Source organism: Leopardus geoffroyi, chromosome C1, assembly GCF_018350155.1.
Source record: "Leopardus geoffroyi isolate Oge1 chromosome C1, O.geoffroyi_Oge1_pat1.0, whole genome shotgun sequence".
Classification (NCBI taxonomy): Eukaryota; Metazoa; Chordata; class Mammalia; order Carnivora; family Felidae; genus Leopardus; species Leopardus geoffroyi.
Genome location: NC_059328.1, coordinates 96,192,766 through 96,208,998, shown reverse-complemented (window position 1 = coordinate 96,208,998; position 16,233 = coordinate 96,192,766). Strand labels below are relative to the sequence as shown.

At 38.2% G+C, this 16,233-nt stretch overlaps 1 protein-coding gene across 2 annotated transcripts in view; it reads right to left on the bottom strand.

Annotated features, from left to right (window-relative positions):
* Nucleotides 1-2,813: 2,813 nt before the first annotated feature.
* CAPZA1 (capping actin protein of muscle Z-line subunit alpha 1) overlaps nucleotides 2,814-16,233 on the bottom strand; it is a 52,022-nt gene continuing 38,602 nt past the window's right edge. For both annotated transcript variants that reach the window (XM_045478670.1, XM_045478671.1), the window contains exons 6-10: nucleotides 15,525-15,604; nucleotides 14,575-14,653; nucleotides 7,383-7,454; nucleotides 4,820-4,882; nucleotides 2,814-4,436 (exon numbers count right to left, since the gene is read on the bottom strand). In XM_045478670.1, coding sequence (XP_045334626.1) covers nucleotides 4,296-4,436; nucleotides 4,820-4,882; nucleotides 7,383-7,454; nucleotides 14,575-14,653; nucleotides 15,525-15,604 — 435 coding nt within the window. In that variant the 3' untranslated portion in view covers nucleotides 2,814-4,295. The remainder of the gene's footprint in view (nucleotides 4,437-4,819; nucleotides 4,883-7,382; nucleotides 7,455-14,574; nucleotides 14,654-15,524; nucleotides 15,605-16,233) is intronic.

Sequence of the window (16,233 nt, the reverse complement as noted above, 5' to 3'; positions counted from 1 at the left end):
GAGGAAGAGGAAAAACTGGGCAGGGGAAATTGCTTAAGAATTTATGTCTTAGAAATTGTGCAAAGTAGAGGGAAACACTAGTAAAATTGCTGATTTCTCCACCTTTTTCCTCCACAATTACCTGGTGAGGTCTGACGGTAGCCAAGAGTGAACCTCTTAAAATCACCATGTTAACTTACCATTTCAAAAACCTCCCATCCACCACACCCACACTGATGTTTGGTTCCATGCTGATGAGTAAATCTAAGTCCCCATTATTCCTGGATTTCTAACACCACCCGCCCCTCCCCACACACCACCCCCCCAAACCTTAGGCCAATCTCCTAGATGTTATGAAAACATGCAAACAGCTGTAGTATAGTACCAACCTGAGTAAAAATACGTTATGTGGCCTTGGTTACAATGGAACCTCTCTAAACCAGTTTCATCTAGAAAAATACATTTCACATGGAGTTGTAATTGTTACCACATATGGCTGTCTAGATGTCTAGAATGGTCTTCCTTCCCGGTCTCACTTCCTTGAAACTTTCTCTAAAACCATCTGCACTTGTAAAGAATCTGGCTTTAAAGTGGCTGATTTTAGTACGGGTCCAAATATCACTGAAGGCAATCTGAAAGTTAACTTTGGCCAATGACGTTACTAGAATAAACCTATAGCCTCCCAAGGTAACTTTGGAGAAGAAGCATATTAAAAGCTCTGTATTTTCTTCATTACTTCTCATTACTCCATAGTTACTTGGGCTTCACAATTAGGCATCTGAATGCTAAGTTCATGTAGACCATAGTCCTGAATACAACTAGAAATAGCCCTTAAACTGAATGCTGAAATTGGTCAGAGGCTGTGGCAGGTACAGCTGATCCTCATTATTTGCAGATTGTGTATTTGCAAATTCACCTACTCCCTTAAATTTACTTCTAACCCCCAAATCAATACTTGCGGTACCTTTGTAGTCATTCATGGAACTGTGCAGAGCAGCAAAAAAACCCCTGAGTTGCCCAATGTGTATGTTCCCAGCTGCAATGAGCAAGGTCATGTTCTGCCTTCTTGTTTCAGCTCATATTATAAACAAGCATCCTTTTCGTGGTTCATATTATGGTCACATTTTTTGTTGTTGGTGGTGACTTCACTGCTTAAAATGGCCCCCACACCTGTGTAGTGCTGAAGTTCTATCTGGTGTTCCTAAGCACAATGCTGTGATGTGCTTTATAGAGAATATTCCTATTAGATAAGCAGGAGTTATAGTGCTATTGGCTGGGAGTTCAAGGTTAATGAATAAACAATATGTTAAATGAGGTGATTTAAATAGAAACACACGTATAAAATAAGATCATGTATTGACCTGTTGGCAAAAATGTGGCCATTAGTTCCCAAGCACCTAACCCTGTATTCCCTGAGAAGCAGTATTTCCTATTTGCCAACTCAGTGTTTGCTGGCAATGAACTACTGTGAATAATGAGAATCAACAGTATATTCATATGTGTAACAGTGCTTTTCAGTGTATTGGGTTTGACAAGGTATGATATTGGTTACTGCTCTCGGTGGGCTAAGATCTACCGTGTCTTTTTATACATTCTCTGTTCAAGGGAAAATTTTTGTTAGCTCAACTTATAGGACCATCCAGTTTTGTTCTGTATTTACCAACCCTCTTTTCTTTCTTTGATTTCCCAAGCAGTAGGTGGCTTCATTCTATATGAGATTATACATTTATAAATTGACATTCAGTAATGTATCAGTCTTTTGTGAGTCTGGAGAAAATGTGCCAAGGTTTGCCAAGTATCTCATGGACACAGATGAGTCCAGCATCAAAGTTCTACATTACAGAAGGGAACAGGCACTGGAACAAGGCAGCTAACAGCAGCACAACTACCCAGGCTCAAATGAAACCAATAGTTTTCAGCAGTGTAATTTCAAATCCAAATATAGGAGTGAGGCCTCCCAGAAAACTCCTTTCCATCTGGCTAAGAAACCTTTACCCTAGGATACCACAGGCAGATTTCAGCAGCATGTGACAAAATAAGACACAATTCAAGCAAATATCCTGAAGGAGGTTAAGGAAGTAAGGTCTCTGCAGGACTTGGCAAGGAGGGCTGACTTCCTCCCGATTATACAACTAACCAAGGGCTTTAGATAGCCAAAAGATTAGTAAGTTTTTACAAAAGTCTATATGGGCTAGGGAAGTGGATGGGATACGCTAGGGGCAGGCTGACAGTTAATAAGTTAAAGGCAAAGGCAAGAATGTTTGAATCTGTTTGTGCTACAAGCACAGAGTATAGTACAACAAATATTCCCTCAAAAGGTGGGACTTTAACTGGCCTTAGATGGAGTGTGAACCACTGAAACTCCTCTGGTTCTTAGGAACCAGAATAAAAGCCTTTCCCTCATGTCTGTAGCTAAGTCCAATTTGCAAGGAAGTAAAGCTGCATTTAGAGTTAAGTCAATGTGAAATACCACCCAAGTTCAAGGTACAGGGATTCTTTCATTTCTACTTCTTGTCTAGTGACTAGAACCATACTTGGGCCTTGCTTTCTCAATGTCAGACAGAGAAGATAACTAGAAATGGAAAACCAAAGCAAAATCTTTGAACCACCCGCAGCCTCTGAGTGAGGAGCAAGGTTATCCACAGGGACATTGCTCAAACTAAAAAAAAAAAAAAAAAAAAAAAAAGGCGCTGTTCTTTCCAAGTTTTTGGATAATCACTGAATCTGTAATAGTTCAGAAACCCTGAACATCCTCATCAATTGAGACCAAGCACAGTTCTCTTACTTGAGAACAAAAACTGAAGACATGGATCGAAAAGGAAAGACTCAGACAATTTAAGAACAAAACAGGTATATTTCTATTGGACTACCTGATACAGAGGATAGTGTGGTATGAATGGATAGTATGAATGACACATAATACAAATATATTTTATTTGAAATAAACAAAAATGCTTACACAGTTCAACTGGTCACTTGGAAACAAACTTGCTTGACTGTATAACTGAGCAAAAACAAAGCTGAAGCACAAACACCCTTCTTTTTTGACATGTATTTGGATAGGTAGGAAGACACTACTTGGTTTTTTAAAAACTGACCTTCCCTTAAGGCCTGGTCATAGAAGTGTAAACAATGTAAATGAATCCACCATTACCAGCTGTCATATCATATCTATGTCACCTGTGTATTCTGAGATCATACATATACCTGCCAATATACCTGGGAAGGGTTGCTGAATCACAGTTACATTTAAGTTCTTGGCAGGCAGGACTGAGGAAAAGTAATTTGGAACAAGTTTTACATCCTATTTAGAACAAATCACTAGTATTCCCTTAAATAACAGGTTACAATAGAAAGATACTGCCTGGAACGTATCCTTTTCACTTTGGTTCATTTTTTGTTTGTGTTTGTGATTTACATAGTTGTTTGAATCATCTGCTTATAGTATAATCCTGCCACAAAGTATTAAAGCACAAGATACTATTATTCCTTCAACATCTGCATTTTTCAAGTTTTATACTCTACTACATCCCTAGTACGTCAGCAGTTCTTGAATAATAAAAAATAATAATAAATGGGTAAAACTCTTCTAAAAATGCAGATGTCTATAACTATAACGGTACTAGATGGGAAGGAGACAATGAGGGAAGAGAAAAAAAGCAAACACGTTCATGTGCAGGGAATGTGGTTCAAGTCTTTGGATTTAAAAACAACTTCCCCAGAGAAGCTGGCTATAATGGAATTTCCAGAAAACTTCCTTTGCCCCCACAAAAGGACCTGAAAAGCCCAATCCAAACTTTTGAACACTACAGTTATGAGATGTTATAAATGATAATCAAAGCAGTCAGAGGGAGAAGGATGAATGTGTCTTCCATTCAGCTAGTTTGTAGCATAGCCTCTTTACCTGTTGGTGGATCAGTAAAAACCACTAAAGTACCAGAAGTGCTTTGAAGGATAGGGGTAGAAAAGTACTGGGCATATTACCTGTCTGTATCAATAACAGGGCTTCATGGCTAGGAAAATTTTCTACAGTAAAATGACTCCAGGATAGATCTCTCTCCATCATTAAATGTGGCAGAATTAAAAAAAAAAAAAAATTTACAAGTAGAGATAGTGAAAACAGAAAATTACAAGGCAGAGAACACAAAAGAATCAAGATGATGCTATAGGTTCAACAGTATTCCATGAGGCTAGAAAACCTGTTAACTTTGAAAGCCCTAGCAAAATATCACTCTTGTTTATAAATCACTTATTTATCATATGACCGCATGTTGAATCCTTTCTTTCCACATACTGAAGAATCCTACATTCAGCCTTTAAGCATTTTGCATTTCTTTGCCAATCTTGTAGCTGAGTATCTTGTTCCAGTCGATTTTGGTGCGGGTAACCGGAAGCTGCCGGCGCAAGGCCTTGAATGTGGTGTCTGACATTGTTTGATAGTTTTCACTAATTGCTGTCTGCAACAGATAATTGAAGATAAGTTGCTTGAACAGAAATGGATAGTTGTGATTAGGAAAGTAACTCTGTAGTCAAAGGACATGTTTGAGTCTTCTAAGAAGGACAACAGGATATAATATTCCTAGTAAGCTCCTCTCCCATCTCTGAAGTTAAGAAGCCCACTTATATTATTTCTAAAACTAGAGCTATAATCCCTTCCAGTGTCAAAACCTTGACAGTAAGCACAATGCCAAGTTGCAAGGTCTGCAGCTTCCACACTTAGTTACACTGAACAACACATATATTTATGTTGAAAGGACAAAGAAAAGTTCTAACAAAATGTGTTAACAGCAAAATAATAATGTTCTAGAGATCTAGAGAAATTAGTTCCAAATCTTCTTACCTGATATTCATTTTCTGCATGCTCTATGATTTTAATAAACTCCTTGGCAGTTTGGACTTCATTCTAACAGAGGAAAAGGGGAAATAGGAATTTTTAAAAAAGTATAAACAATAAATAAAAACATACTGAAAAGATCATCTTGACTGACATTTGTATAACAACTTACAGTTTATCAAGTGTTCCCATGCACATCACCTTCTTTGATTCTCCCAACAGCCCTGTGAGGTTGATCTGTTATCATTACCTCCATTTTCCAGATGAGAAAACAGAATCCTCATAAGTGACTAGACCAAAATTACACACTTCTTGAAAGATGGGATCTGAATCCAAGTCTTCTGCCAAAAGACCCCACGCTCTTTTCAATCTACCACAGTATGCCCCAAAGACATCATCACGACATCTTGAAATGTTTATGCCTTGAAAATATCTCTGGTTTAAGATGATATAAACAATGCCCTCACCAATATCAGCCATATATGTTAAACTCATATACTCCTCTATCTGCCACTTGTGATGTTAAATCAACCAATACATTTTGCTTTACATGATTCAGGTACCATATTAACTAAATGTATCCTTTTCACTGTGGTTCATTTCTCATTCTCTCTCTTCCTTTCATCATTAGGTACAACAAAAATATAGGTAAAAGCTAAGATTTACTGCCTAAGGCAGCAGTTCCCAGACTCTTTCAAATGGTAAAAACTATCTTGTTTTCACAGCAATGCTAAGACAAGTCATTTGCTTTCCCACTCACACTCTCAAGTGTGCATAATGCAGGTCCACAGAAGCTACAAGATGTGTGATGGCTTCATCACTCTGACGGCTAATGGAATGTGTGGGCACATATGGGAATCCAGTGGTCTTTTATTAAGTCAGACACTATACAATTTGTAAAACTGTAAGTGAATGCCATTCTTTGCACTAATTTTTTTTTTGGTTTGGAAAATATAGTTCTTTTTTCATGAAAATGCTATTTAGGCCAACAAGTAATGGGTTTGTTACTGTTATTTTAAATTAACAAATATATTTAACATTTCTCAGTTTTAATTTCTAATAAAGTAAATGTAGATACAACATACATAAACAAAGCTAGCTAGTTTGTTTGTTTTTATGATTTTTTTTTTATTAGAAGGTCCACACCCAACGTGGGGCTTGAACTCACAACCCCAAGATCAGGCATCGCATGCCATACTAAGCCAGCCAGGCACCTCAAACAAAAGCTATTTGAAGGTGCTCAATAATTTCTAGGAATAAAAAGGAGCACTGAGAATGCAAAAAAATTATGTCCCTTCTTTCCAGGTATAGAACACTATATATATATACATATAGTATTATTATCTGAACAAATTATATATATATATATGTGTGTGTATATATATATGTGTGTGTGTATATATATAAATATACAAATATATAATATAATATCTATTTTTTTAATGTGTATAATTTTGAGAGAGAGAGCAAAAGAGGTGGGGGGAAGGGGCAGAGAGATAGGGAGACACAAAATCCGAAGCAGGCTCCAGACTGCTGGAGCTGTCACCACAGAGCCTGACGTGGGGCTCGAACTCACGAACCTGGAGATCATGGCCTGAGCCAAAGTCGGATGCTCAACTGACTGAGCCAACCAGGCACTCCAGAACAACACGTTTTAGTTGAATATTCCTAAAAATGTTTGGCTTCTCTAGTGATATAAATGTAGCCCTATAAGATTTGTTGGCAAACTTTCCTTCCTCATAGTATTTACTGACTGAAGATATTGCTGTCCTTGAGTAAATCTCACAATTGAGAAACAGAGAAAGTGAAAGATGTTTGAATAAAGCCATTATCACTATTTGGCATTATATCATGTTATGTTACACTGTGTTTTATATTATGTAATTATTTACTCTATTACATTTAGTCAAAGACTGTAAACTAATATAGCTGGTTGATTACATGCTTTTATAAGCTGCCAAAATCAAAGCACTGAAAACAAACTGAATTTCTAGTGGCAGAATCAGTACTCAGGATCAAAATAAAATTTTTTTTTTATTGTGCTGTTTAAAAAAAAAAATTTTTTAATGTTTGTTTATTTTTGAGAGAGGGAGACAGAGCATAAGTGGGGGAGAGCAGAGAGAGAGGGAGACACAGAATCTGAAGTAGGCTCCAGGCTCTGAGCTCTCAGCACAGAACCAGATATGGGGCTTCAACTCAGGAACCATGAGATCATGACCTGAGCTGAAGTCAGACACATAACCAACTGAGCCACCCAGGTATCTCAGGATCAAAATCAATTTTTTTTTTTTTTTTTAAATTTTTTTTCAGCGTTTATTTATTTTTGGGACAGAGAGAGACAGAGCATGAACGGGGGAGGGGCAGAGAGAGAGGGAGACACAGAATCGGAAACAGGCTCCAGGCTCTGAGCCATCAGCCCAGAGCCCGACACGGGGCTCGAACTCACGGACCGCGAGATCGTGACCTGGCTGAAGTCGGACGCTTAACCGACTGCGCCACCCAGGCGCCCCCAAAATCAATTTTTTAAAGAAAAGACACAAGTGAGACATATTAAATACTCCACACTCACCGAAACAGTTACTGAATCCTGTACATCTTTATGACTAACCAACTGAACATTGCCATCTTCATAATAGTGAACCTGTGTGAGACAATGGTTGAGCAAGTTTATGTGTAGTTCATATAAAAACCCACTGCTAAGGTACATATCCATGCCTTAAGCCACTCCCAATCTTTTTTTTTTTTTTTTTTACGTCATCACCAATCTTTACCAACACCGAAAAAAATATTAGTATGATCAATTGTAACTTACAATGGTGCTTAAAATTCACAGAACACTAAATTTTAAGAATTCTCACTTTTTTTTTTTAAGCAGAGGAAACTGATTATTAAGTTCAACAAATATTTATTTTGTGCTTATTGCATTCCAGGCACTGTGCTAAGTATTATAAATACAAAGATCTTAAATAAGATTCCACTCTTAGCAGTATTAAAAGATTAAAAGAATTCAAATAAAATCACTGGACATTAGTTTTTCTCTGTGAAAACCAAGGAATTTTAATGGATCCTAATTCCTTACACATCTCTCCATATATATAATCATCAATACTGGTAAGCAGATCTGACCAAGTGCAGGAAAAACTTACTTGACGGTTAAAGACAAATTGAAAAAACAAATATCCTACTAGTAAATTAGCTTACAAAAAAGCAAGACAAAAGCAGTTCTGAGGACATAAGGTAAAGTGGGGTGCTACAATTATGAGACCAATTAGCAAGAAGGAGGGATACATAAGAGACAGACTAAGCAAAGACATGTTAAGACTCAGGAAGTTTTGGCAACTTACAAGATAGCTCCAGTCACCTTAACAAGGCTACAAACTGGTCATATAAAATAGGATGAGGGTTTCCTTTTGTTAAGTGCGTTTGAACAAGGTTTTGAAAATAGGAGTTGTCACCTAAATGGACAAGTAGAGAAGGGCATCTAGCAAGGGGATAAGAGAAGTACAAGAGAATGGTTTAGGAAAGAACAAAGAACTCACTGCAAATGAGTTAAGTGTGGAGGGGAATGTGGCAAGAGACAGTGCTATGAAGCCAGCTGGAGACAGACTGTGAAGCAAACTGCCTTATAAACCATGTTAAGAGTCCAGACTTTATCCTATTTAAAGGTGACTGGGACTCAGGGAAAAGGAAATGTTTTAAAAAGATTACCATTTGTGCTATGAAGAAAATAAAGCGGAGGGAGCCGAAACTGGGGGCATAATCCTAGAACAGTAGTCCAGGTACTGCCTGTTTCCTTCATCTAGTCCAGGCTACCAGGAGCTATTTTTGTTTTGCTTTGTTTTTGTTTTTAAAGATTTTATTTATTTTTTTAAGTAATCTCTACACCCAACATGGGACTTGAACCCATGTTCAAGAGTCCCCAAGATCAAGAGTCGCATGCGCTACCTACTGAGCCAGCCAGGCACCCATAACAGGAGATAATGTGGATAAAAAGGAATGTTTTTAGAGATAAAGCAGAAGTAAAGAAGAAAGGAACTATATACCCTGCACTACTATGACTATTATTTATTGAGTCCTTACTTCATGTTAAACACTATGCAAAATGTTTTAGTTATTACTTACATTATCTTATTCAATCTTTACAAAAACTCTGAAATAGGGACCATTGTTATTCCTATTTTACAGATGAGAAAACTGAAGCTTGAGGCAGTTTTTTTTTTTTTTTTTTTTTTTTTTTTTATACATACCAGAAACTTATTACTCATAGTTCTGGGGATGGAAAGTCTGATATCAAAGTGCCAGCATGATCAGGTGGTTCATTGCAGGCTTCTTTTCTCTGTATCTTTACATGATGGAAGGGGCTAGGGATCTTTCTGGAACTTCTTTTATAAGGCACCATTCCTACTGATGAGGTTTCCACCCTCATGACTTGAGCACCTCCCAAAGATCCCACCTACTAATATCATCATCTGTAGGGGTTATAATTTCAACATAATGAATTGTAGGGAAACACAAACATTCAGAACATAGCAGACTGGAAAGAAAAAAATAGATTATTATTATTTAAAAAAAACTTTTTTTTTTAACGTTTATTTTTGAGACAGAGAGAGACAGAGCATGAATGGGGGAGGGTCAGAGAGAGGGAGACAGAACCTGAAACAGGCTCCAGGCTCTGAGCTGTCAGCACAGAGCCCGACGCGGGGCTCGAACTCATGGACCGCAAGATCATGACCTGAGCCGAAGTCGGCTGCTTAACCGACTGAGCCACCCAGGCGCCCCAATTATTATTATTTTTAGAAAATGATTTTTTTTTTAAAGTCACAAAGGAATTTTATACAATTAAAATATTACATAGACTGATGGGATTTACTGAATAACTAATAGATCCATAAAGGAAAGCAAGTCTGAAAGATGAAATCCAGTAGCACCTAGAGTATCTCTAAAAGTAAAACTTTTAACTGTTTGCTTCTTTCCTAATATATATATTTTTTCAATCTGAAAGAATGTCTTTATTTTTTTTAATTAATTTTTTTAACTTGTTTTATTTTTTATTTTTTTAAATTTACATCCAAATTAGTTAGCATATAGTGCAACAATGATTTCAGGAGATTCCTTAATGCCCCTTACCCATTTAGTCCATCCCCACCCCCACAACCCCTCCAGCAACCCTCAGTTTGTTCTCCATATTTATGAGTCTCTTCTGCGTTGTTCCCCTCCCTGTTTTTTTATTATTTTTGTTTCCCTTCCCTTATGTTCATCTGTTTGTCTCTTAAAGTCTTCATATGAGTGAAGTCATATGATTTTTGTCTTTCTCTGACTAATTTCACTTAGCATAATACCCTCCAGTTCCATCCACGCAGTTGCAAATGGCAAGATTTCATTCATTTTGATTGCCGAGTAATACTCCATTGTATATATATACACCACATCTTTATCCATTCATCCATTGATGGGACATTTGGGCTCCTTCCATACTTTGGCTATTGTTGATAGTGCTGCTATAAACATGGGGGTGGCATGTGTCCCTTCGAAACAGCACACCTGTATCCCTTGGATAAATGCCTAGTAGTGCAATTGCTGCATCGTAGGGTAGTTTTATTTTTAGTTTTTTGAGGAACCTCCATACTGTTTTTCAGAGTGGCTGCACCAGCTTGCATTCCCATTGAGGGAGTTTAATAACTTATCCATGTTCATATATCTAGTAAAAAAAGGAGCTAGAATATGAATTAGGTCGAATTCCAGAACTAAAACCATATCTAACATGCCTAATACCTCCCACTGTTAAGTTTTGTCAAAAAATTAGAAATTCCCTCATCCAGGGAGAAATAAAGTGTCTCATTAGGGACTTAACTCTTCTAAAATATCATTAGAGGGGGATTAAAACAGCCAAGCCTTCATCGAGGCAGAAACCATGATCCTATTAGCAACAAAAAGACTTCCCTGGGCAACATGAATCGACTACAGAAGCTTGTTTAAGGGAACAAAAATAGCTGGCTCTGTCCAGATGGGCAAGAGAAACCACAGACTTTCGATACCCTCTCCAAACCCTTAAATTTCATCTTTTGGCTTTCTAAAGGAGGTTGAAGAGAAAAAGACAATTTAAGAATACACTGGAGAAGCAGGGAGTTGATAAATGCCTATAATACCTACACACAAGAATCACAACAGCAAAGATCTGAGGAAAAAAAGACCTGGCTAATAATGACATATAAAGGTTAAAGTTCCAATAGACAAGTGAGATAGGGAAACTGAAGGGATTCCATTCCTGAAAGGCTCCATTTCTGCTGTTTCTTTAAGTTCCACTCACTCATATTCTGTATTTTGCATCTGAGTAAACCAAAGAAGCTTTGTTCCCACTCCAAGGGGGAAACAAGACAGTTAATCAGTCTCTAAGTTTCATCCTAGGCCTCCAAACAGCTGCTAACATCTAAGAAGAACCAGATCCCAAGCATGTTCCAGAACATTACCTTTGAACAAACTCTGGTCACCACTAGCATCAATACACTCTTACCTTCGGTGATTTATGGACTAACACCTATTGTTCACCTGGCACTCACCTTTGATTGGACCCTACCCTGGATTCCTGATGGAACATGTACCCTGGAACGTGATCCCTTTCCAATATAAATCCCTAACCCCAAGTGATAGGGAGACTCACTTTTCCTTTTCTGAGTCTCCCAGACATTCCATCTGCTATACTGTATCACTTATGTCATTCAATAAACTCTGCTCTCACTTTCTCCTGGCTAGAGTTTGATTTCTGTCCTATGTGAAGCCAAGAACTCTCTTGGTCCTGTGGGACCCCCTCAGGGTCTTTAGTTCTGGCCTGCCCACAATACCTGAACAAGGATGTTCAAAACACAAGTGGGTCACACCCAAACACTATTTTGTTTGATCATTTTAAACTAAGAAACTGAAAAGTCCAGAGGCTGAAAAGAACACTAGGAAGAGCAGTGAATATGAACAAGATGGGGGATATTTAAAAAACAGAGCTCTATGGGGAGGCACCTGGGTGGCTCAGTCAGTTAAGCATCCAACTTTGGCTCAGGTCATGATCTCATGGTTTGTGAGTTTGAGCCTCACATCAGGCTCTGTGCTGACAGCTCAGAGCCTGGAGCCTGCTTCAGATTCTGTGTCTCCCTCTCTGTCTGCCCCTCCCCTGCTTATGCTCTCTCAGAAATAAATAAACATTAAAAAAAATTTCTTTTAAACAAAACAAAGCTCTGTCCAGAAAAGAAACAAGGACTTATATATTTGAGACAGGCATCTCAGAACCCATTTGAAGGAAGGAATTATGCAGGGCACATCTTTTTTGTCCAAGAATAAAGACTATGCAATTGGTTTGAATTTCTATCATAGTTTTTTTGAAAATTTTTTAAAATGTTTATTTATTTTGAAAGAGCACGCGAGCAGAGGAGGGGCAGAAAGAGAGAGAGAAGGAGAGAATCTCAAGCAGGCTCCATGATGCCTACATAGAACCCAACTTGGGGCTCGAAATCACAAACCATCAGACAGTGACCTGAGCTGAAATCAAGAGTCGGAGGCTTAACCACTGAGCCACCAAGGCGCCCCCTATCATGTTTCTTAAGAACTAGGACATGAATAGGAATACCACTAAGTCTTGCTGTTTATAAACTCAATTGAAAATTCTAAAAATATTGATTTCATTATCTAATACATAAATGATAAACTTAAGCTCTGTTTATCTTTTTTAATTTAAAAAATTTTTTAAGATTTTATTTTTAAATAAATCTCTATACCTAATGCAGGGCTTCAATTACGACCCCAGGATCAAGAGTTGTGTGCTCCACTTGACTGGGCCAGCCAGGTGCCCCAAACTCTGTTTTAAAACAAAAACTCTTTTTGTGGTGGGGGAGGGGGCAGGCAAGGGAACAAACCATTTTACTGGGGTGCTTGGGGGAGCAGTCAAAGGGCTGGGAGGACAATGAGATCGGATATCCTTGCCTTGGCCAGGATCTCCCCAGCTTCAAAGTTGCCAAAAGCAACAAAAACCTTTCTAGGTCTCAGCTGCTAATAAAAATTTCAACATGACTATCATCAACATAAATCCTCAGAAACTGTTGACTTCCCAGAACTACCCTTTTGCCTACAGAATAACCAAAGGTCTACATATCTTAGTGACTCCTCCAAGTAATTCTCACTCTGATTTTAAAAGATCTGTAGAAGAAGCAAGCCCTTCTCCAAGGTGTGATCAGACAATCTGGTTAAAAGGTATACATGAGGTCCGGGTAGTGGCCCTTGTTTTAAGCCTTATCAGAAACTATTACCCTTTATGATATGTACTCTTAATTTAGGTTTGCATTGGCAAAGCTGAAACACAAGTAACTATCTCCTTCTGGAAGAAAAATCAAGTTACCTACATAAATTTATAGTAAGCTGCCAAGTTAATGCTGATGCCATAGTTACAGGAGATCTAAAGCATTAGGCTACATATATATATGATTAAACAGAAATAGAGCAATATATGTTGTCTTAGCTTGGGCTCCCCCAGAAGCAGACCCCATGATTAAGATTTAAGAGGAGGTGGTTTACTTGGGAGGTAATCTCAAGAAAGGCTAGTAAGGGCTGAGGTAGTAAGACACAGAAGGGAGGAAAGTGTTATGGGTGCATTAATGAACCCAGAGATGACCATTAATGACCCACAGACAGCTGTGGGTCCTGGACTCTGGAAGACTAAGGAGAACACACTTCAGAGTTGTCCCACCTGATGGGTGAGGAAACTGGCATATTTATCTATCAACTCTTGTATGGCACTAAGGGCTGCTCCAGAGCTGTGAACTTAACATTTTCAGCTTGCCTCATCTGAGTTGGGCATGCTCCTGTGGCTAGGAAGAGCTCCCAGGAAACAAGTTACTGTTACTTGTAGCAGGAAGCTATCCTGAAAAGAGGGGGTACAGATGACATGTACCATATATATTTTAATTAAATTATATCATTAAGAAAGGCAGCTCTTGCTAATTGTTTTGAAAGTAAGACTTAACACAATATAATAGAAGTATGATTAGGTACTGATCTCAGGTATCAGTAACTGTTTAATCCTACCTGAGAGTTGGCTGGGCTTAAGAATTCAATCACCCTGAATTTGAATTTCAAACCTCTGCTAGGATATCAGAAGACTCCGATCAAGACAGGCATCCACAAGCTCCTTATTCACCTGCCTACCTGTTCTGACACCAGCACTAGAAATCTACTCTGCTTGGTTACTTATATTCCATACACGATGACACTTGGTCATTCGCTCTAGTTCCTCTGTTTTATTTACTTGATAATACAACCTTCTGTCATTACTGTAAAAAAACAAAACAATCCCATTCATGTAGCTGTCTTCAAAGTTAAGAATTATGTTTTATATGTACACGCACATACACACTTACATGGGCTAACATATACGAGAGACCCTAAGTAAGTCACAGCAGCTGCTATTTAGTCACTTCTTAATAATCATTTATTTTCTTCTTTCCTAGAACTACTATTTGATAATTCCTGGAAAAATCTTGTTATCTTTGAAAGAGAAAAATAATAAGCAAGCAGTACATGCCATATGACTATCCTTTATCAACCCAGAATAGCTCTGCTTAACCATTTCCCCATGAAGGAGGCTTCTATTTCTATTTACTACCATCAGGTTGCATCTACATATAGTTGTTCCTTATTTCGAATACCAGAACAAATACCAACTTGCATGTTTGTTCTGAAGATGTGACATTTTAACATGGCCTATTAACACATGGGGATCTCACCTGAATCTTAAGTACTCCAACCACCTGGGCTGTAGGTGGTGTGATGGTGAACTTCCACTCTGATCTCCAACGACCATTCCTATTAAAACACACACAAGGCTGAAGAGTTAGCAATAAGCACAACAAAGAGGTGATTTGCTGCTGAGGGAGAGAATTTGGGAAAGAGAAAAAAAACAAAACCAAAACCAAAAAGAAACAAATCATTTCTAGTTTGACAAATCCAAGGCTCTGTCTACTCAAATACAAGTTTGTATCCAAGTGTCTAAACGTAAGTTTTTTAAAGTTATTCTGACTTTCATTTTTCAATCATGGAACAGAAAACCATGCTTATACTATTCATGGTAGGCTCTTCCACAAACAGCTAGATGGGCTGCTGAGTTTTGCAATTAACTCAAGTATTATTAACTAAAACCAAGTAAAACTCAGATTTTCCACTGGGCACTTTCTTAACCAATCACTTATTCTCACTTAATAGAAGAGCATTTTTTAAAAAGACAAGATTATAAAATCTTGGCATTGAAAGGAATCTAAATGTTCACGTCTAAACCCCTCATTTTGCAGATGGGGAACTGAAGCCTCTCAAATAACTGATTCTAGGGGCGCCTGGGTGGCGCAGTCGGTTAAGCGTCCGACTTCAGCCAGGTCACGATCTCGCGGTCCGTGAGTTCGAGCCCCGCGTCGGGCTCTGGGCTGATGGCTCAGAGCCTGGAGCCTGTTTCTGATTCTGTGTCTCCCTCTCTCTCTGCCCCTCCCCCGTTCATGCTCTGTCTCTCTCTGTCCCAAAAATAAATAAAAACGTTGAAAAAAAAAATTAAAAAAAAAAAAAAAATAAAATGGTTCAAATAACTGATTCTAAACTAGTTAGATTAAAAACCAAGTTTCAACTACTGGTTTGTTTTCTTCCCAACAGAAGTTAAGACACAAATAGAAGAGAACATCTACTTTCTTACCAGAAGTTTTTAGGCTGAAACTGGTGGCTTTCAATACACGCAATAATGGTCTGTTGCCCATCTATAGTTTTAGCATAAACCTATTGTTAAACAAAAAAAAAAGTTAGCCTCTGAAAACACATTTAACCTAAATGCCAAACACTGTACAAAAACAGCATGCTAAATCCTCGGAGGAGACAAAGAATCAGGTAACTCACAAGACTCCATGGGATACAAACACAGAGCAGAACATGTTTAGTTCCACAGGAGATACTGGTACAATGACTGCAGAAGGCAGTACTGCTCCTGATTTGGGGTACAAGGGAGGTGACAGTTGGACTGGGCCTTACAAGACAGGTGAGATTCTCATAGGCAGAAACTGAGAGGAAAGATGAGTAAACTCTTCAGACAGGAAACTGGGGGCTTGTTCAGTGAATGGCAATTAGTGCTTTCAGGTTAGACAGTACGTGTGAAGTGGACTAACTGAAGTGGGTGACAATACAGGGTAGAAGATATAAATCCCACAGTAATAGATAGAAGGTAAGAAGTATGGACATTATTCTACAGGACAGACACCAAAACAACATACCAGGCACTATTGTTTTGGGAGAATAATTAATACTGGTATACAGGCTAAAGTAGAGGAAAAGCTAAAGTTGGTTAGGAGGCCAGAGCATTAATCTAGGCAATAAGTCAGGGTAGTATCAGTGGGTATCAGGGTGCAAAAGCA